Source organism: Corythoichthys intestinalis, chromosome 18, assembly GCF_030265065.1.
Source record: "Corythoichthys intestinalis isolate RoL2023-P3 chromosome 18, ASM3026506v1, whole genome shotgun sequence".
NCBI classification, from domain to species: domain Eukaryota; kingdom Metazoa; phylum Chordata; class Actinopteri; order Syngnathiformes; family Syngnathidae; genus Corythoichthys; species Corythoichthys intestinalis.
In genome coordinates this window covers 9102644-9123986 of record NC_080412.1, presented here as the reverse complement: position 1 = coordinate 9123986, position 21343 = coordinate 9102644, and the positions used below count along the sequence as shown (strand labels likewise).

The 21343-nt window shown below is 39.3% G+C and overlaps 1 protein-coding gene across 6 annotated transcripts; it reads left to right on the top strand.

The window, feature by feature from the left end:
- The first annotated feature begins 2664 nt into the window (after positions 1-2664).
- On the top strand, positions 2665-20380 carry LOC130906114 (coxsackievirus and adenovirus receptor homolog). 6 transcript variants are annotated; one of them, XR_009061221.1, is made up of 7 exons: positions 2665-2934; positions 4283-4341; positions 13079-13976; positions 15459-15526; positions 17196-17314; positions 19173-19276; positions 19362-20372. XR_009061221.1 is itself a non-coding variant. In XM_057820063.1 (4 exons), exons 3-4 carry the CDS (start codon positions 13080-13082, stop codon positions 15489-15491), a joined length of 930 nt encoding a protein of 309 aa, XP_057676046.1. In that variant the 5' UTR covers positions 2669-2934; positions 4283-4341; position 13079; the 3' UTR covers positions 15492-15609. The 6 variants fall into 6 exon arrangements, 1 of the variants encoding a protein (XP_057676046.1); XR_009061222.1 differs by having other exon boundaries at positions 19163-19272; XR_009061219.1 differs by having other exon boundaries at positions 19163-19276.
- The last annotated feature ends 963 nt before the right edge of the window (positions 20381-21343 follow it).

Below are 21343 nucleotides of genomic sequence, written 5' to 3'. Positions count from 1 at the left end.
GGGTGACACCTGAGAGCATAAACAAACCAGGAGGGGTGAGGAGGAGGAGCTAGTTGACATGCTATCCCGAACCGGGTGATGTTTCAAAGTCATGGAAAAATCACAAAAAACTACCCAGGATAATGTCACATGGTGGCGGGGTAGTCGATTGTCTTCGCCGATCGCCAACAGCGAACAAGTTACAGCTCGTCGGATTTGTTCCCCTGCTGTGGGCAGGTTAGCCGGGGAAGCAGCTGGACAAACTGGCCAATGTCGGAGGAGCGCGTTGCTGCCACATTGTCAAACACGAATATAGCGTAAAATAATGCTTTACTACACGGCGAAGACGTAAACAAGTGAGAGAGCTGGCGTGCAGTTGTTGTGCAGCTGACATGGCATGATGTGTCTGAGGAGAACTTTTCTACATGCCCGTCCATGATCAAACGTAAGTAAATAGTCCTTTATTTAACAAAGGTTTGTATTGTTTAATTTCTAATCGCTGTATTCGCAGCCATTTTTAACACAAAGTTGTAATTTCTGAAGGAGTTGGAAAATTTGACAGAACACCGGGCACACGAAGAGGGCAATAAGCCGAGTATAGTGCTCTCCCGGCGAGGGGATGTGCGACAATACAAAATACGATGTGTACTCACTTCCTCGTAAGTCCAATGGTCCCACAGTATAAGGGCTTGTTTTGGCCAATATCTGCAGTTAACAGGAACTTTTTGAAACCCAAAAAGGCTCACACGCCTCTCCTTGGTGCAGCAAACAAACCCTGCAGCACATTTGGCTGGCGTGATGCGAAAAATAAATGAAATAACCCGCAAAACCAGCTGAATCTGCAGTCCATCTTCATGCTACAAAGCAATGCTGTATTGTGAGACGCAGACCCGGGTGATGTCACATTCGCATTCGTCCTAAACCCGAGACTAGAGCTGGAAGTTACTCATTTTCATAGCGCGGGCTTCAAAAATTGAATATATAAAATGATCACCTGCACACACATCCAAGCGGTCCATTTCATTCAGGAGCATAAAACATCGTGTGAAAGAAATAAACATGCTTTTTGGTGTCATACGCACTTTTAAATTGGGGCTGAAAACAATTTTGTTTATCACTGCATGTCCATGACTGTCTATGGCGGAAAACTCAGACAAGACTGAAAAAGCAGTTTCTGCTCTTGCAACCCTCTTTAAAATAAACTGCTGAATTTTAAGACAAAAGAATTGTTGTGTTTGAAAGAACAATATGTCTATATGCTGGCATAGCAGATTCATGGCACATTAAGTCCCCGAACTATTTTTAATGTGTCCGTTTTACCCTGAAAACCCCCATTTACAGATGTTGCGCAACAGCTTTTGTTGGTACATAATTATATTTATTATTCAAAATGTCATTTTTAGCTTAGAATCATTAATTGATGTTTAACATTTTGTTTAAAAAAAAAAAAAAATAAAAATAAAAAAGTATTAACTCGCATATTTTAAACTTTTAAACAAATTACGTCAGAATGAAAAAAATGGTGTCTGATAAAAGTCACATATATCTACCTCATAACTATCGCTTAATTGTGTTTTTTTTTTGTTACTATCGCATTTTCTCCGATATGTTGGATGATAAATAATCGATCCAAACAAAGAAAAATTGAAAAACAACACAAAAACGTTTAAAAGGGTCAATATATGAAAAAAAAACATCTCGACCACTCCTTGATGTCGGCGATTTCTGCATCGCGACCCCTGTTATATTACCATGTTTCACCCAAAAAATCCCCCAAAAATCCAGGTGTGGCCATTCACAACTGTGTCTTGACACTCAATGATAAAGTACATGCGACATGGAGTTTTTGGATCCAAACAAGGCAAGGCAAATTGGCAAGGCAAATTTATTTATATAGCACAATTCAACACGAGGCAATTCAAAGTGCTTAACAAGGTAAGTACACGATAATATCTCGTTAAAGTCATAGTGTCTTTAATTCTGCTCTCGCGTGCTCTCACCTCCAGATAGGGTTTTGCGGTTTAAAAATCTTTTTTTTTTTTCTCCAAAAAATTCCGTCCTGTCCAAAATTTTTCTTCCCCCAGAAAATTGAGATTTTAAGCTTTCCAATGATGTATCACACATGCATATTGGACAATTTTGAAATTTGGCCAAATTGGGGGTCTCAGAGCGGAACTTCAAGTCACCTGAGTGTTTTCCACCCTATATAGTTCAAATTTCAAGCTATTTGCTTAAATTCCTTTTCTGCTTTATTTTAACTTCTGAATTCAATTATATATTTTTTTAAAAAATTCTATTGGTGATTTAATGCAATTTTTATATCTAACAATCAGATCTATCAGATCTGTTTAAATTGTGTTTGTTTTAACGTTCTTTTGATTTAATTTGATTTTTATGATCTTCGTGTGATGTAAAGCACTTTGAATTGCCTTGTGTTGAATTGTGCAATACAAATAAATTTGCCTTGCCTTCTCAAATGTTGATATCTAGCTTCCGCTTTATTATTGTACAAGTGTTATCTAAAAATTCATAAATCAGAGCACAGCTGTCTACATCTTGAGGCGAGGGAGGGCAGGCAAGCAGGTGCTTTGAAGGGTAAAGCTGTACTTCAAAAGATACAATGTAATTGGTAAGAGCGCAGCCTGGCCATCCAGGCTTCATGAGATGACTTATTTTCACATATTTTGTCTTATAATAATGGGACCATTGTTCATCATATTACGTATTTTGTCTTATCGTGGAACCATATTTTTTTTACCAGTTAACCCCGCCTTCCAGTATTACAACAGTCCTCTGAACTCCGCCCACGTGAGAGCATCGTTGTACTCTGTGTGTAACTGATTTTCCTCCTTTTGATCATAAGTAAACTTTTAAAAGACTTCTGGAGCGAGAACCTTTTTCTTCTACAAACAAAGGGAAAACGGATTTTCTCCCCTGATACTTCATCCTTCAAAGGTCTGTACTGAGCAATCAACACACACTAATTGTAACTCGTAGCATCCTCTTTCACTCTCGGTAAACTTTTGGGAACACTTTATAATAACTATCCGTTTTACTATTCAATAAATCATTAGTAAACTGTTGATAAATGATTTATTGTTGATTTGTGAAGTATTTGTTAACAGTTTGTTAAGCATTTACAGGGTGTTCCAATATGGTTGACCCCATTCTAAATGCCCATGCTAGTTGATGGATCTTAATAAAACTATATACACTTTATGTTGAAGGTCATAAGTTTTATTGGTTAAATATACAAAGAAAAGTACAAATATTTGTTGGTTCTATGGCAGATTTTCATAAATGTGCAACATGAGCACTGCCTGCAAAATGCCTTATCAAAATGCCTTTTCTTTTGAAGTGAACGGCATTTCACAACCTGAAAAGATAGAAATGCCAAATGTTACACACAAAAACTTGAAACGTTTCTACACAAACTTTCAGATTAAGAACACCCTGTAAATGCTTAACAAACTGTGAACAAATACTTCACAAATCAACAATAAATCATTTATCAACAGCTTAATAATGATCTATTAACTAGTAAAACGGATAGTTATTATAAAATGTTACCAAACTTCTTTTTTTACACACAGTTCGTGGGGTCCAAGTAGGTATAATTAATTGAAAATAATCTACTGTTTTCCTGCTGATTGTGTATTATCACCAAGTTGGGCGTTGTCCTTGTACATAGACGCTACAATATGTTGCTCGTCTGTCAATGTTCATTTGAAATAGTTGTAAACCTTTACTTAGTTATTTATGGAGTAAATTTCTTGAACTTTACAGACAAAAACATTTTTAGTGGAAGTCGACTAAACTAAGCAATGTTAGTCTTGAGTTTTCGGTCAACAAAAACTGGACGAAGACAAACACATTTTGAGATGACTAAAATATGTCTTAGACTAATAAGTATTATCATCCAAAAGACTATGACAAAAATTAAAAGGGCTGCGAAAAACAACACTGTGTTCAACATATGTGTCCAAGCATGTATTTTGTAATGTTTTTGTTTTTGACATATCGTGCAATGATTTTAGGACATTGTTTTTGAATCACCCTGTATATTGTGCTATTATCTAAATTTCTTTCTTTCTTTTTTTTTTTTTTTTTTTTTGTCAAATGATGCATTTTTGACTGCAATAGATGACATGACAATAAGATCATTCAAAAATTGCACATTTGCACAAATACCCCAAGGGGGCAGTTTTGGCCCACGAGCTTCATGTTTAAGACCCATGCGTGCCAATTATCTTCATCATCCTCATCATCATCTCTTGGATCTTTGCTTTGTGCATCATTATAGCTAGCTGACTGAACACTGAGGTCCTGCGCTGTGAACTTGGAGAAGCAAAAGTTGAACAGGTAAGAAAATTCAATTATTAGTACTGTTTGTTTACTGGACATCAGCAAGAGATCATTGGCCGCTCTTTGCGTTTTTATCACCATCAACAGCACAGAAAAATGATCATTCACTCAAAAAAATGAATCAGGCAGGTTGTAAAGTTTACTAAAAGACAGTGTGCATTTTCAGCAAGAAACCATCATGTTTCCAAGGTGAGCATGATTGAATCATGCAGTCTCTACATAAACATGTACAGTGAATGAGGAGCTTGATTAGATATTGTTGATGCAACATAATTTTAATCTTATAATGTTGTCTTTCCAACGAATTGCAATGGTCTCGTGATTTCTTGCGCGTTATAAAAGTAGGATTGCCAACTCCCTGAAAAAGTAAGGGACACCTCATTGGTACCGTCACCATTGAATTATTATTTTGTATGTGAAAAGAGATTTTTTTATTAGATGGGACTTTGAAAGGCAAAGGCCCAGGTAGTAAAATTCCTCAACTTTATTTTTCTTTCTTTCTTTCATAATCTTATTATCCACATTTTTTCGGCGCAGTGGAGACTACAAACCGTTTGACCGACCAGCACCGTTTAAATATCTAAATGACCAGAATTCCATTCATTTTTAATGGCAAACATTTTCCCTTCATTTTCAATGACAGGAAAACATAGGTGGTTGTGATTTTTGACCACTTACCATTACAGCCCATTGACGTCGAAGTGGCGCCTAAGTAAGTCAATGCCACTGACAGCTATGTACGTCCATGCCATTGACTATCATGAATGTCGCTTCTATTGATGCCAATGTACTGGATTTCATTGAGGCATGTATAAATTGATGCCATTGACGGCCATTTACATTAAAATTAGGGCTGTCAAAAGATTAAAATTTTTAATCGAGTTAATCATAGCTTCGAAATTAATTCATCGTAATTAATCGCAATTCAAACCATCTCTAAAATATGCAATATTTTTCTGTAAATTATTGTTGGAATGGAAAGATAAGACAAGACGGATATATACATTCAACATACTGTACATAAGTACTGTATTTGTTTATTATAACAATAAATCCACAAGATGGCATTCACATTATTAACATTCTTTCTGTGAAAGGGATCCACGAGTAGATTCTTAAAGGATAAATGTGAGTTTATATATTGTGACTAAATATTGCCATCTAGTGTATTTGTTGAGCTTTCAGTAAATGATAATGTAGTGAATTTACTGTTCTGCCCAAATGCATGATGGGAAGTGGGTAACCATGAGTGTGTGTGGCGGCTGCAAATAATATATCTTCTCTTTGTTGTGTATAATGCAGGGTGTTAAGAAAAAGATCAACTCCTGTCATTCTTCCCCACATTGCTCGCCTCAATAGTTATAATTGTTGTGGAAGAGTGTCAAAGCTTTAGGCAATTAAAAGCACAGTCCAAATGAATGCCTGTATCCACTCCACTCAGCTGTCACTGCCTCTTAGCTCTGTACATACGTAGAACGTCGACATTGTAGTCTGTTTGCGGCAATGCGTGAGTGAGTCGTTCCGTGCATGCGTTAAATATTAAGAAACGTGATTAAGAAAATTAATTACCGCCCGTTAACGCGATAAATTTGACAGCCCTAGTTGTGCCTTATGTTGGCTCAACATGTGTGCTTTATGTTAAAAGAAAACAATTGCTAAATACTGAAGGAAAGCAATTTAATCAGGTGCAAATGATGTATTTCTTTAATGTCGGTTCAACATGTATTTTGGGGTGAACATGAGTGCCTTATGTTGGCTCAACAAGAGTGCTTTATGTTCGCGCAACATGAGTGCCTAATATTGGCTTACCCAATTTTTATGAGTGTACTAGCAACTATATGGGGTGTTGAACTGACTTAAAAAAATTATGGAAAGAATTTGCACCTGATAATATTGCTTTCCTTCAAGATTTAGTAATTGTGTCCTTTTAACATAAAGCACACGTCTAGCCAACATTAGGCACTCATCTTGCGCAAACATGACGCACTCTTGTTGAGCCAACATAAGGCACTCATGTTCACCCCAAAATACATGTTGAACCGACATTATAGAAATACATAATTTGCACCTGATTAAATTGCAGTATTTAGCAATTGTGTTCTTTTAACATAAAGCACACATGTTGAGCCAACATAAGTCACAACTACGGCTGTCAAATTTATCGCGTTAACGGGCGGTAATTAATTTTTTAAAATCATGTTAAAATATTTAACGCATGCGCGGAACGACCCACTCACGCATTGCTGCAAACAGACTAAAATGGGGCCATTCTGCGTATATACAGAGCTAAGAGGCAGTGACAAGTGAGTGGAGTGGATACAGGCATTCATTTGGACCGTGCTTTTAATTGCCTAAAGCTTTGACATCTCTTCCACAACAATTATAACTATTGAGGCGAGCAACGTGGGGACGAATGACAGGAGTTGATCTTTTTCTTAACACCCGATATTGTACACAACACAGAGAATATATAGCATTTGCAGCCACCACACACAGTCATGGTTACCACTTCCCATCCTGCATTTGGGCAAAACAGTTTTGTCACTACATTATCATTTACTGAAAGCTCAACACATACACTAGATGGCAATATTTAGTCACAATATACAAACTCACATTTATCCTTTTATCCGTGGATCCCTTTCACAGAAAGAATGTTAATAATGTTAATGCCATCTTGTGGATTTATTGTTATAATAAACAAATACAGTACTTATGTACAGTATGTTGAATGTATACATCCGTCTTGTCTTATCTTTCCATTCCAACAATAATTTACAGAAAAATATGGCATATTTTAGAGATGGTTTGAATTGCGATTAATTACGATGAATTAATTTCTAAGCTGTGATTAACTCCATCCATCCATCCATCCATTATCTTCCGCTTATTCCGGGGTCGGGTCGCGGGGGCAGCAGCTTCAGCAGGGAAGCCCAAACTTCCCTCTCCCCAGCCACTTCAGCCAGCTCCTCCGGCGGGATTCCAAGACGTTCCCAGGCCAGCCGAGCGACATAGTCTCTCCAGCGTGTCCTGGGTCGACCCCGGGGCCTCCCACCGGTGGGACATGCCCGGAACACCTCTCCAGGGAGGTGTCCAGGAGGCATCCGAACCAGATGCCCGAGCCACCTCAACTGGCTCCTCTCAACGCGGAGGAGTAGCGGCTCGACACCAAGCCCCTCCCGGATGACCGAGCTTCTCACCCGATCTCTATGGGAGAGCCCGGACACCCTGCGGAGGAAACTCATTTCGGCCGCTTGTATCCGGGATCTTGTTCTTTCGGTCACGACCCACAGCTCGTGACCATAGGTGAGGGTAGGAACGTAGATCGACGGGTAAATCGAGAGCTTCGCCTTTTGGCTCAGCTCCTTCTTCACCACAACGGACCGGTGCAGAGTCCGCATCACTGCAGACGCTGCACCGATCCGCCTGTCAATCTCCCGCTCCCTCCTACCCTCACTCGTGAACAAGACCCCAAGATACTTAAACTCCTCCACTTGGGGCAGGATCTCATCCCCGACCCGGAGAGGGCATGCCACCCTTTTCCGGCTGAGGACCATGGTCTCGGATTTGGAGGTGCTGATCTTCATCCCAACCGCTTCACACTCGGCTGCAAACCGCCCCAGTGAGAGTTGGAGGTCACGGCTTGATGAAGCCAACAGCACCACATCATCTGCAAAAAGCAGAGATGAGATGCTGAGGCCACCAAACCGGACCCCCTCAACGCTTCGGCTGTGCCTAGAAATTCTGTCCATAAAAATTATGACTAAAATCGGTGACAAAGGGCAGCCTTGGCGGAGTCCAACCCTCACTGGGAACGAATTCGACTTACTGCCGGCAATGCGGACCAGACTCTGACACCGGTCGTACAGGGACCGAACAGCCCTTACCAAGGGGCTCGGTACCCCGTACTCCCGGAGCACCCTCCACAGGACTCCCCTAGGCACACGGTCGAACGCCTTCTCCAAATCCACAAAACACATGTAGACTGGTTGAGCGAACTCCCATGCACCCTCGAGGACCCTGCCGAGGGTGTAGAGCTGGTCCACTGTTCCACGGCCGGGACGAAAACCACACTGCTCCTCCTGAATCCGAGATTCGACTTCCCGACGGACCCTCCGCTCCAGCACCCCTGAATAGACTTTACTTTACTTACCTTTACTTTAACTCGATTAAAAATTTTAATTGTTTGACAGCCCTAATTTTAATGTAAATGGCCGTCAATGGCAACAATTTTTATATGCCTCAATGGAATCCAGTACATTGGCATCAAGAGTAGCAACATTCATGATAGTCAATGGCATGGACGTACATAGCTGTCAGTGGTATTGACCTACTTAGGCGCCACTTCAATGTCAATGGGCTGTAATGGTAAGTGGTCAAAAATCACAACCACCTATGTTTTCCTGTCATTGAAAATGAAGGGAAAATGCTTGCCATTAAAAATGAATGGAATTCCGGTCATTTTGATATTGAAACGGTGCCGGTCGGTCAAACGATTTGGAGTCTCCAGTGCGCCGAAAAAATGTGGATAATAAGATTATGAAAGAAAGAAAGAAAATTAAAGTTGAGGAATTTTACTAGCTGGGCCTGTGCCTTGCAAAGCCCCATCTGATTAAAAAAAAATCACTTTCCATAAACGAAATAATAATTAAATGATGACGGTTATCGGGTGGGCCGGCTCTACCAATGAGGTGTCACCTATTTTTTCAGGGAGTTAGCAACCCTACTTTTAAATCTCGCGAGAAATGACGAGACTATTGCAATTGGTTGGAAAGGCACGTTAACATTATGTTGCATCAACATGATCTAATCTAGCTACTCATTCATTGTTCATGTTTATGTATGGACTGCATGATTTAATCAGGCTTACCTTGGAAACAATGTGTTCTTGCTGAAAATGCACATTGTCTTTTCGTAAACTTTACAACCTACCGGGGTCATTTTTTTGAGTGTACTGTCACCTCTGTTGCTGTCCAACATGCCTCCTCTAGGAGGCAGAAGATGTTGACTGTCTCCCCCATTTGACCAACCAAATGAAGCTTCTTGAAGCAATGAAGCTTTGCAACCAATTGGTTCAAAGCTTTTTGGTTGTTCATTTGGTCATATGATGCTGCTGTCAAATGAAGTGTTACCGGTTAATATCTTTTCATGTAAACATCCCATAATACATTGAGGACAGCTGCGGCTTACAGTCCGGTGCGGCTTATCTATGAACAAATGCCGTTTTCGTGTCACATTTGGTGAGTGGCGGCTTATAGTCAGGTGCGCCTTATAGTGCGAAAATTACGGTCATAATTTTCTCCTTCAAACTTTGCTTTCATCAAAGAATGCTCCCTTTGCAACAATTACAGCGTTGCAGACTTTTGGCATCCTAAGTGTTAATTTGTTGCGGTAATCTGGAGAAACTTCACTCTACGCTTCCAGAAGCACCTCCCACAAGTCGGATTGGCTCGATGGGCACTTTTTACGTACCATACGGTCGGTCAAGATGCTCCCACAACAGCTCGGGGGGGTAGAGATCAGATGACTGTGCTGGCCGTTCCGTTACAGATAGAATACCAGCTTCCTGCTTCTACCCTAAATAGCAAGGTCATAGGTTTAGTCTGGACATTGGTAGTGAATATATACCAGCATAACCATAAGCATGTACACTTATTGCTTAGGACGGGACATTAATGAGACCAACAGATTGGGTGAACAGGGTTCCGGGCAACATTTCTCATGTATATGAACCTAATTCATTAATAGGCTAAATTAGGACTCCCCCAAACTTTTTCTTGTGAGGGCCACATAACTTTTCCCTTCTCTGATGAGGGGCCGGGTCAGTTTGTAACAGAAAGAGTGTGACGATTGCAGGAGTGCCTAAATGTAAAAATGTATTGTTTTTCAGAAAGCCACAATCAAATAACCCTTTCTGGATTCTTCACGGAACAAAAGTAAATATAATATAATAATAATAACACTATTAATTAAATAGATAATAACCAAATTACCCTCTCTGGGTTCTTCACAGAGAAAAGCCAGGAAATAAATAACACTGTAGAAATTTTTTATTTTTTTTAATTCAGGGGGCCAGTCCAGGCGGGCCGGACCCCTGGGTTGATTAAATGCAATGATTAATGCAAAATAAATCTGAAGTGAATTATACTAACTACGACTAACTACTAACCAATACTAAAGTGTAGCACAAAAGTGAGTACACCCCTCGCATTTCTGCAGATATTTAAGTATATCTTTTCATGGGACAACACTGACGAAATGACAGTTTGACACATTGGAAAGTAGTCTGTGTGCAGCTTATATTATAGAGCTCATTTATTTTCCCTTCAAAATAACTCAAAATATAGCCCGCAAACAGTTAGCTGAAGACATGTCAACAAAGCACATGGATTACTGGAACCATGTCCTATGGTCTGATGAGACAGGCGGGCTTTCTTGTGTACTGTCTTCAGAAGAGGCTTTGTCCTGGGGTGACAGCCATGCACACCAATTTGATGGAGAGTGTGGCATATGGTCTGAGCATTAACAGGCTGACCCCCCACCTCTTCAATCTCTGCAGCAATGCTGACAGCACTCCTGTAACGAGTCACATGACATTTTGGAGGGTAAAGGACAAGCAGTACTCAATTTGACATTTAGGGATGTACGTAGTTTCTATGTGTTGTATTCACTTTTGTTGCCAGGGGTTTGAATATTAATGGCTATATTATGAGTTATTTTGAGGGGGAAAAAAATGAACTCTATTATATAAGCTGCACACAGACTACTTTTCATTGTGTCAAAGTTTCATTTTGTCAGTGTTGTCCCATGAAAAGATATACTTAAATATCTGCAGAAATGCGAGGGGTGTACTCACTTTTGTGATAGACTGTAACTTTTACATCTATTGGTTCAGGTGATACACAAAACTTTGTTTTACAAAAACTACAAAAGAAACATTTTGAAAACTTCCAGAATCAATGTCTGAATTTTATTAGCAAATTTAAATTGCAATAATAACATAACATATAATTATATTAACATACACAATAAATACAAACTTGTGAATAATAAGTGAAAAGGGGTTAATGTAAGTCTGAACATAACTAATTCACTTGATAATGGTAGTGGTAATTCTATCCTTATAACATATGGGAAGAAAATCTACAGTAAATTACCATTTTAACTGAACTCATTATACAGTGACGGAATGTAACGATTATATTCAAAATAATATATAACAATATTAATATATGATTGTGCATGCATTTGTAATTAAACTTACAGCTACAGTTGATGGAGTTGTGTGAAAAATTTGCTATGAGATTTGTAAAGACGTTAGCATTCGTAGCATTTACCGGTAAGCTTTCAGACTTTTTTTCCCGGCAAATTAGGCTAATTTAATCTACTTAATGAACACCAATTGTTCGGTGTCAAGTGTTTTATTGTTAAAATTTGTGTCGTTTTGAACATAAGTGTATATGTGTGTGAAACAGCTTTACAAATTGCCAAAAGTGAAAAGCTTTAAAAGGTATAATTGCCTTGTTTGCTGTCTGTCCAGCTGAACAACTTTACCTTTAGTGAGGACATGTTATATTAATAATGTAATAATAAAAAAAAAAAAACTGTGATACTGTAAGGTACAATAACATACTGTTTATGCGACAAAAAAAAAAAAAAAAGCCCAAAACGACTGGTGACAAAATGGCAAACAAGACACCGGCGTCATAGAGTCGAAATTGCGTAAATCGAGTGCCTCGTAAACCGGGGACTACCTGTGCTTCGTTACTGCACTTAAGTACATTTTTGTGTATCTGTACTTCTTTTTACTTATCTACATTTTACAGCAAGTATCTGTTGTCGCCTGTGTTACACGTTACTTTTGTTTTCTTTTTTTCTCATTGTGAATTGGGAGTTTTGTTTTCATGCCTCCGTCGCAATCAATAAACCCTGTGCAACTATACCGTAACCGAGCACTAGAGGAAGCAACACGCAAGATTAGGCAGGTGAACAAGATATTGACCAATAAAAACCACCACACTCTTGTACAGTAGGTGGCTGTATACACATAATAGTTGTTTGCGACTCCCCATTAAGCTAGGTTTTGGAGTTTTTGAGCTTGTCGAGCATCTGTTTACAGTGCAGTCAATGTTATTGCTTGCTTTTTCCATTCTGCAGTTTTAAATAAAACTGAGAGGTCAATGAATGTTTTGGTTCTTTGAATATTGATTCAGATTTCTGTAGGCCTTTGTATATATAAATGTGTATGTATGCAATATATATATAGAGAGAGAGGTTGGACAAAATAATGGAAACACCTTTAAAAAATGAACCAAAACTCATTTAATAGGTCCGCCTTCTGCGGCAATTACAGCCTCAATTCTCTGAGGTATTGATTCATACAACTTGTGAATTTTTTCCAAAGGATTTTTAAGTGATTCTTTAGTTAGAATACCCTCTAAGTCTTTTAGAGATGATGGCGGTGGAAATCGACGTCTTAAATGAATCTCTAAAACTAACCATAAATGCTCAATAATGCTGAGGTCTGGGGATTTTGCCAACCATACAAGATGCTCAACTTTATTAGAATGTTCCTCATGCCATTCTTTAACAATTATGTCCAATGATTATGATGTTAAAATGTTTGGTGTTTCTATTATTTTGTCCAACTCCTGTTTCCTGGCTGGCCTGGGAATCCATTGATGCATTTGATGATGCAACTGCCTTTGAAGTGACTGTGTTCTTTATTTGCCAGCATGCAAATGGCGATGATGGCGCGGCGCCTCCTGTGGCCTTTTGTCCTAATGGGAGGTTTGAGCTGCGTGGCTCTGGAAATCCACCCGGAGGAGTCCCACTACTACGCCGCCGAGGGCTCCAATGTCACAATGCCTTGCCAGTACAATGACACCCTGAACAGCACAGAGTACATCAGATGGAGTTTCACCCGCTTTGATGCCTACCCACCGCTCATCATTCTGCTCAGTGACGGCCGGTTGCACTTCGATCTTGACACACCGATGAAGGGCAGGGTCCGTTTCGCGGCACGCGATCCCCAAAATGGAGACGCTTCTCTCACCATTAGCAACGTCAGTCGCTCAGACGAAATGACTTACATTTGCATTGTGAAGAAGTTACCTGAAATGAAGAAGATAATGACCCTGAGGGTCATGGAGCCACCAAGTCAACCGATTTGCAACTTGCAAGGGGAATTCGCCCAAGGCAATAACGTGACGCTCACATGCTTGTCTATCCATGGTGAATCTCCTCTGACGTACACCTGGGCCAAGATCAGCGGAAACCAGGTTCTCCCCGCCGATGCCGTGGTGGACTCCATCAGAGGCACCCTGCGTGTAGATAAAATCACCGAGGGGGACTGTGGAAGCTATTGCTGCACAGTAGAGAGCTTGGTCGGAAGCAAAAGCTGTGAGCTCGTCCTCCCCTGCCCGGACGTGCCAGAAGCCCATATGTCCTCTGCGCTGCTGATTACCATCTCCATCACGGTGGTCCTCGTCATCCTTGCTGTTTCCATCATTACCACTGGCTGCTTGTGGTGGTTCAGAAAGAAGACAGGGCAGTATAACTTCAGTGATGTGCCACCTCCTTCCCGATGGATTCCAAAAATAAAAGAGATTTTGCCGTCTTTGCACTACGAGGTGAGAAACATGCACATCAGACAGAACATTCACATAAATAGCAGGGGTACAACAGTACACACAAGTCACGGTTTGGTATAACGGGAAAACCAAAAAGTATTTTGTTGTTTTTTAATCACGGTATTTCAAAGTTAAAAGAGTTTTCTATTCGGTAAACCTAAAAAATCCTCTTTTTTTTTTTTAAAGTGCAAAATAAATAGAAGAGAACATCTAACTTGTGAATTTTTGTTTTTATGGTTCTAACGTTCTTTAATTCAGTTTATGTGCAAAAATACAAAAAAAAAACATTTTTTGGGATCAGCTGGTAAATTTTGTAACTTTTTTTCTATGAAAATAAAACACTACCATTTTCAATGTTGTTCAATGTTCAACACATATTAAACCATTTCCAGTTGACCTACACACCGACATATATATATATATATATATATATATATATATATATATATATATATATATATATATATATATATATATATATATATATATATATATATATATATATATATATATATGTATATATATATATATACATACATACATTTATACATATACATATATATTTATATATATATACTTATATATATATATATATATATATATATATATATATATATATATATATATATATACTTATATATATATATATACACATACATACATACATATATATATATATAAATTTTTTGGGGATTATACTTTGGGGGAATATGTGAAAAAAGATATCTTTCCAATGCTACATTGAACACACACACAAATTGGGGGGGCTAATTTGTGGTTTTTCACTGATCGCAACAGGTTCTGGTCCCCATTTCCTGCGAAAAAGAAAGAGGAGGGATCACTGTATATATATATACATACTGTTATCATTAGCCTAATTCTAACCCAAATGTTATGCTAATGCTATGAGTTACATTTAGTGTGTGATGATCACTCAGCAGAGTCAGCACATACCTTTAAAAGCTAAAGCAACATTGCATATTTTCTCTGGCTAAACAAATCTTAATCTTAAATCTTAATCTGAAGCTAACTAAAAATACAAATGTCGCGCAATGTGAATGTGTGACGGGAACTATGACGCATTTTCGTCTCGTTGTAGTCTCATTGGATGAAAACTGGGATTTGTCTTACGTTTTAGTCTCCCAAGACACATTTTTAACTCGTTATCATGTCATCATGATAAAAAAACTTGTTTGTTGAAAATTTATTTTTGTTTTAGTCATCATTGACTAAAACAACACTGATTCTCATTCAGTGTTTCAATGACTTCAGCTAGGGCTAAAGTAAAATAAACATTTCCTGATTTGAAATTATAAAATAAATGCACTTTAAATAGTGTTAGTAATCCTGCAATTGATAGTTCCTAGCCTGTACTGTCGCACTGACCCGTGATTCCACATAGAGTGACGGTACGGGATGACTACAAATACCATTACACTCTCAATAACTATTCTAAATAATGACCTCCTCTCTGTTGCACAGGCCAAAGACCAGACCGTCACCATGTCCGCTTGATCACAGCGCCATTTCACTTGCTTCAAGACTAAAGAGTGAGTTTTTCAAATGTAGAAAATTAGATATTCCGGATAAATTGAATACTTTGATGGTTGTCAATAAACTTGTTTGAACTTTGGGTCGCATCCTATTTATTTGGGGACATTTTTGAGTTGCTACCAGTTAATTTTTCTCACTGAAATGTAAGTTAAAATACAGCGTATCACAAAAGTGAGTACACCCCTCGCATTTCTGCAGATATTTAGGTATACCTTTTCATAGGGACAACACTGACAAAATGACACTTTGACACAATGAAAAGTAGTCTGTGTGCAGCTTATATAATAGAGTTCATTTATTTTCCCCCTCATAATAACTCAAAATATAACCATTAATATCTACACCCCTGGCAACAAAAGTGAGTACACCCCTACGGAAAAACGCACATCCCCAAATGTCCAAATTGAGGACTGCTTGTCATTTTCCCTCCAAAATCTCATGTGTCCTGTTACAGGAGTGCTGTCTGCATTGCTGCAGAGATTTAAGAGGTGGGGGGTCAGCCTGTTAGTGCTCAGACCATACGCCGCACCCTACATCAAATTGGTGTGCATGGCTGTCACCCCAGGAGGAAGCCTCTTCTGAAGACGGTACAAACGAAACCCCGCAAACAGTTTGCTGAAGACATGTCAACAAAGCAGATGGATTACTGGTCTGATGAGACGGGCGGGCTTTCTTGTATACCGTCTTCAGAGGAGACTTTGTCCTGGGGTGACAGCCATGCACAACAATTGAATGTACAGTAGAGTGTGGCGTATGGTCTGATCACTAACAGGCTGACCCCCCACCTCCTCAATCTCTGCAGCAATGCTGACAGCACTCCTGTAACGAGTCACATGACATTTTGGAGGGAAAATGACAAGCAGTACTCAATTTGGACATTTAGGGATGTACGCAGTTCCCATGCGGTGTAATCACTTTTGTTGCCAGGGGTTTTGATATAAATGGCTATATTTTGAGTTATTTTGAGGGGAAAATAAATGAACTCTATTATATAAGCTGCACACAGACTACTTTTTATCGTGTCAACGTGTCATTTTGTCAGTGTTGTCCCATGAAAAGGTATACCTAAATATCTGCAGAAATGCAAGGGGTGTACTCACTTTTGTGATACACTCTAGTACTTGTTAGTAGTTAGTAGTAGTTAGTATGAGTCACTTCAGATTTATTTTGCATTAATCATTTTACCCAGGGGTCCCCAAACTACGGCCTGCGGGCCGGAAACGGGCCGCCTCCACATTTGGACCGGCCCCATGAATTTTCTTTGGCTGCTTGATTTGTCTAGCAGAGAAAATAACTCCCCTTAAAAACAACTGTTTTCTTTGTAAATATTCTTAATGGATGCCAACTAATTTTTACAAGAAAAAATACAAATCATAATGAAATCAATTTCTATAAGGATTATGACGCAAATTTTAAGTACTTTCTGAAAACAATCGGGCTGGAATGAATTCAATTTTGAAACCAAATCAGCATCCCCGATAGCAGGTGACTGTGCTTTGGATATGGCGTCAGCTCGCTAGATTCACATAACAATCATGCCTGCTAAACGTCAGTGCGCCAGATGCTGCCGGGATCATCAAGCCGACAGTCCAAATGATAGGTTACGCAGAGTTTCGGCCCGGACCTTGCAGACTTCAAGTGCTCAACATCTAAAATTTTTAACAGTCGATGAGTGGCATCACAACTCCTCGCACCCTGAAGGCGATGCATCCACGCTGTGACACTAAACAGGACAACACGCAGGATTCAAGACACAGCATCTCGGCGGACTGCAAATTTTGATGGTAAGTGCTTTATTCAAGTCCTTATCGCGTTTTGTCACTTCTTGACTGTTATACAAGTTATTCAATCAAGGATTAACAAAATAGCCAGTGTATTTGTTATCTGCCATGTCTCCACGTCATTCCAATGTTGTTGCAGGACAACATATGGAGGGAGAAAGCATTTACTCAGTATTGCTGTAAATGTTTCAATGTTGGAATACCCTTAGGGCCCCTGCCCCCTGAGCCAAGCTCTTCCTCCTTGTGTTTGTGTACACTGCTGGCCAAAAGTATTGGCACACGTGCAATTCTGTCAGATAATGCACAATTTTTCCCAGAAAATGATGGCAATTACAAATGCTTTGGTAGTAATTTCTTCATTTATTTTGCTTGCGATGAAAAACCCCAGAAGAGAGAAGAAAAAAAAAAAACTCCAAATATGGGCTGGACAAAAGTATTGGCACCCTCAGCCTCATACTTAATAGCACAACCTTTGGACAAAATAACGGTGAACAACCATTTTCCATTTTCCATCCATTTTCTTACAATGCTCTGCTGGAATTTTAGACAATTCTTCTTTAGCCAACTTCTCCAGGTCTCTGATATTTGAAGGGTGCCTTCTCCAAACTGCCATTTTCAGATCTATCCTCAGGTGTTCTATAAGATTCAGGTTTGGACTCATTGCTGCTCATTTTAGAAGTCTCCAGTGCTTTCTCTCAAATCACTTTCTAATGCTTTTTGAAGTGTGTTTTGGATCATTGTCCTGCTGGAAGACCAATGACATCTGAGGAAGACCCAACTTTCTCACAGTGAGCCCTACATCATGCTGAAAAATCTCTTGGTAGTCTTCAGACTTCATACTGCCATGCACACGGTCAAGCAGTCCAGTGTCAGAGGCAGCAAGGCAACCCCAAAACATCAGGGAACTTCAACCATGTTTGATTGTGGGGACAGTGTTCTTTTCTGGGAAGGCCTCGTTTATTTCCTGTAAACTGTATGTTGATGCCTTCTCCCAAAAGCTCTACTTTTGTCTCATCTGACCAAAGAACATTCTTCCAAAACTGTTCCAGCTTTCTCAGGGAAGTTTTGGCAAACTCCAGTCTCGATTTTTTTATGTCTGCGACAGAAGTGGGGTCTTCATGGGAATCACTACGCTAGAGTCCCTCTTCATTCAGACGCCGACGGATTGTACGGGTTGACACTGTCAGGACAGCTTGAACTTGTTTGGATGTTAGTCGAGGTTCTTTATCCACCATTGGCAAAATCTTTCGTTGAAATCTCTCATCATTTTTTCTTTTCCACAGTGCCGTTGGGTTTAAACTTATTGATGACACTGTGCACAGTAGACACAGGAACATTCAGGTCTTTGGAGAAGGACTTGTAGCCTTGAGATTGCCCATGCTTCCTCACAATTTTGCTTCTCAAGTCCTCAGACAGTTCTTTGGTCTTCTTTCTTTTCGCCATGCTCAGTGTGGTACACACAAGGACACAGGACAGAGGCTGAGTCAACTTTAATCCAATTTAAATGGCTGTAAGTGTTATTTAGTTATTGCCACCACGAGTTATGTGCCACAGGTAAGTACCAGGTGCTGTTAATTACCCAAATTAGAGAAGCATCACATGATTTTTCAAAGGATTCCAATACTTTTGTTTGGTCCATTTTTGGAGTTTTGTGTAAAATTATCATGATTTATTTTCCCCCCCATTCTCTTTTGTGTTTTGTCATTGCAAGCAAAGTAAATGCAGATATTAATACCAAAGCATTTGTAATTGCGATCATCTTCTGGGAGAAATTCAGCATTATCTGACAGAATTGCAGGGCTGCCAATATTTTTGGCCAGCAGTGTATGTGTGTCACTGCCTTGATTGCAGGATTGTATAGATTCAGGGACCCTGGGACCAAGTGCAGGTGATCTTCAGCAGCTTACGTAAATCGGTCCTTGGCCTCAAATCATCGCCAGATCAACAACTCAACTACACAAGTTGGTGAGGCCAGCTTTCAGCTAACAAAGAATCTTGTAATCCTTATACTGAGCTTTTTTTGTGCCCCCCCCCCCCCCCCCCCCCCTAGATCCTGTACTGCTTGCCTGTCCGTTCACCTGTTCTGTCACCAAATTGCCCACCGGATTCTTCAGACGCTATCTGCCACTCCCTCTCATCGTCAATCAACTCTTGTCACCACTGCCAGTTTGCCCCAGTTTGCCTCGTAACTCCAGAACCTTAAAGTGGAAGTTCAGAATTTTTGACAGTAGACTTAATCTTCGAGGAAGCGTTTAATGGGTTTAATTAGTTGTTGGAGTTGATTTCAACAAGTTACGTGCAGTTTGTAAGTTATTTGTTAGTTTCAGGGCTCCGGAGTGGCTAAGCATAGCGCGAGTCAATGGTCCTTTCCTAGCACACCAATAAAAAAACGATACAGATTTACGAACAGGTCCAACTTAGCGAAATAAATTCAAAATGCTTGAAAATTGTTCCAAAACACCCATGCGGCCAAAACAATTGTCACAACAAACTGCCGTAATTCATTTCATTCTTCAGGACTTTTTTTTTTTTAATGCTTGATATGACCCCAATAAAACTGAAAATATAAGTGAAAAAAAAAACGATGTGATATCACTCTGCTCTGCTCCTCTGCAGAGCTGCTGGTTTAAAAATGTTGCTGTTCACAGTGCAATTATTGGTATGTAAAGGTAAGTTTTAATAACTTTATCCGGAAAACATACCCAACACTATTGATTGAATGGGTCATTGATGATTTTCATGTGTGCACATGTTGTTTTTTAATGGCTTGCTAAGTTAGCCCAATTGAATCGCACTAGCTTAGCCATTCCAGAGCACTGAAACTAACAAATAACTAACAAACTACACAGAATTGGTTGAAATCAACTCCACCGACTCGTTAAACTCTAGCTAACTCTAACTGATGTCAAAAATTCTGAACTTCCCCTTTAACAAATACAGTCTGTTGTTTACAGTCTCAAAATGGGTCACCTTTAATGTGGAGATTCTTGTTCCAATTTGTGAAAAAAATAATGTAATGTTATGGTACATTAACATGTTAGCATTAATAAACAGCATGAAAAAAGTGTTGTCAGTATTGCTTTTAATAGACAACGTTAATTTGCCATAGAAAGACATTACAGTATGATACATTGAACAAAATGGACCCCACATTTAATATTGAAAACTGTTTTGATACAAATCTGGCCCTGTGCTGGTCCAGATTGGGTAACATTTGTGACATATCCAGGCCATGCATTAATGTGGTTTCTGCTACTTTGGACCAGTTCTGGCCCAAAATTGTTTGCTGATTTGGCGAGTGAATCCATACTGAGTTCGGCCCATTCTTCAAAATTCTCAAAAAGGCACTGGGGTGGATCCTTTTTATGAAATTGGGCAACAATTTTCAGTTCAACTGTCCCATGTCCGCTCCAGTTATATTTTGCTATCTGGGTTGCAATAATGGTGGAGGTATGGGATGGAGCCGCAGGGACGCGCACATTTTCTGCTTAAAACTTTTTAAGTTTAAAACAAAACCAAATAACATTTAAATATGAAAGATGAATATGTAACGACAATTTAAGTGCCATTTTTAAATAAATTATAGCTGTCAGCAGAAAAGAATGGATTTCAAAACACTTATCTACAGGCATATGCCTATATCCAATATATGGCTAGGTGTGGCACTACAGTAATATACAGTGCCTTGCAAAAGTATTCGGCCCCCTTGAACCTTGCAACCTTTCGCCACATTTCAGGCTTCAAACATAAAGATATGAAATTTTAATTTTTTTTCAAGAATCAACAATCATGAAGTGGAACAAAATTTATTGGATAATTTAAACTTTTTTAACAAATAAAAAACTGAAAAGTGGGGCGTGCAATATTATTGGCCCCCTTGCGTTAATACTTTGTAGCGCCACCTTTTGCTCCAATTACAGCTGCAAGTCGCTTGGGGTATGTTTCTATCAGTTTTGCACATCGAGAGACTGACATTCTTGCCCATTCTTCCTTGCAAAACAGCTCGAGCTCAGTGAGGTTGGATGGAGAGTG

Bases quoted from the DNA above. Each gene is read 5' to 3' on its own strand.
- LOC130906114 (XM_057820063.1), top strand. From the start codon at position 13,080: ATGCAAATGGCGATGATGGCGCGGCGCCTCCTGTGGCCTTTTGTCCTA. The intron at 13,977-15,458 runs GTGAGAAACATG...TCTGTTGCACAG, and splicing joins TGCCGTCTTTGCACTACGAG to GCCAAAGACCAGACCGTCAC.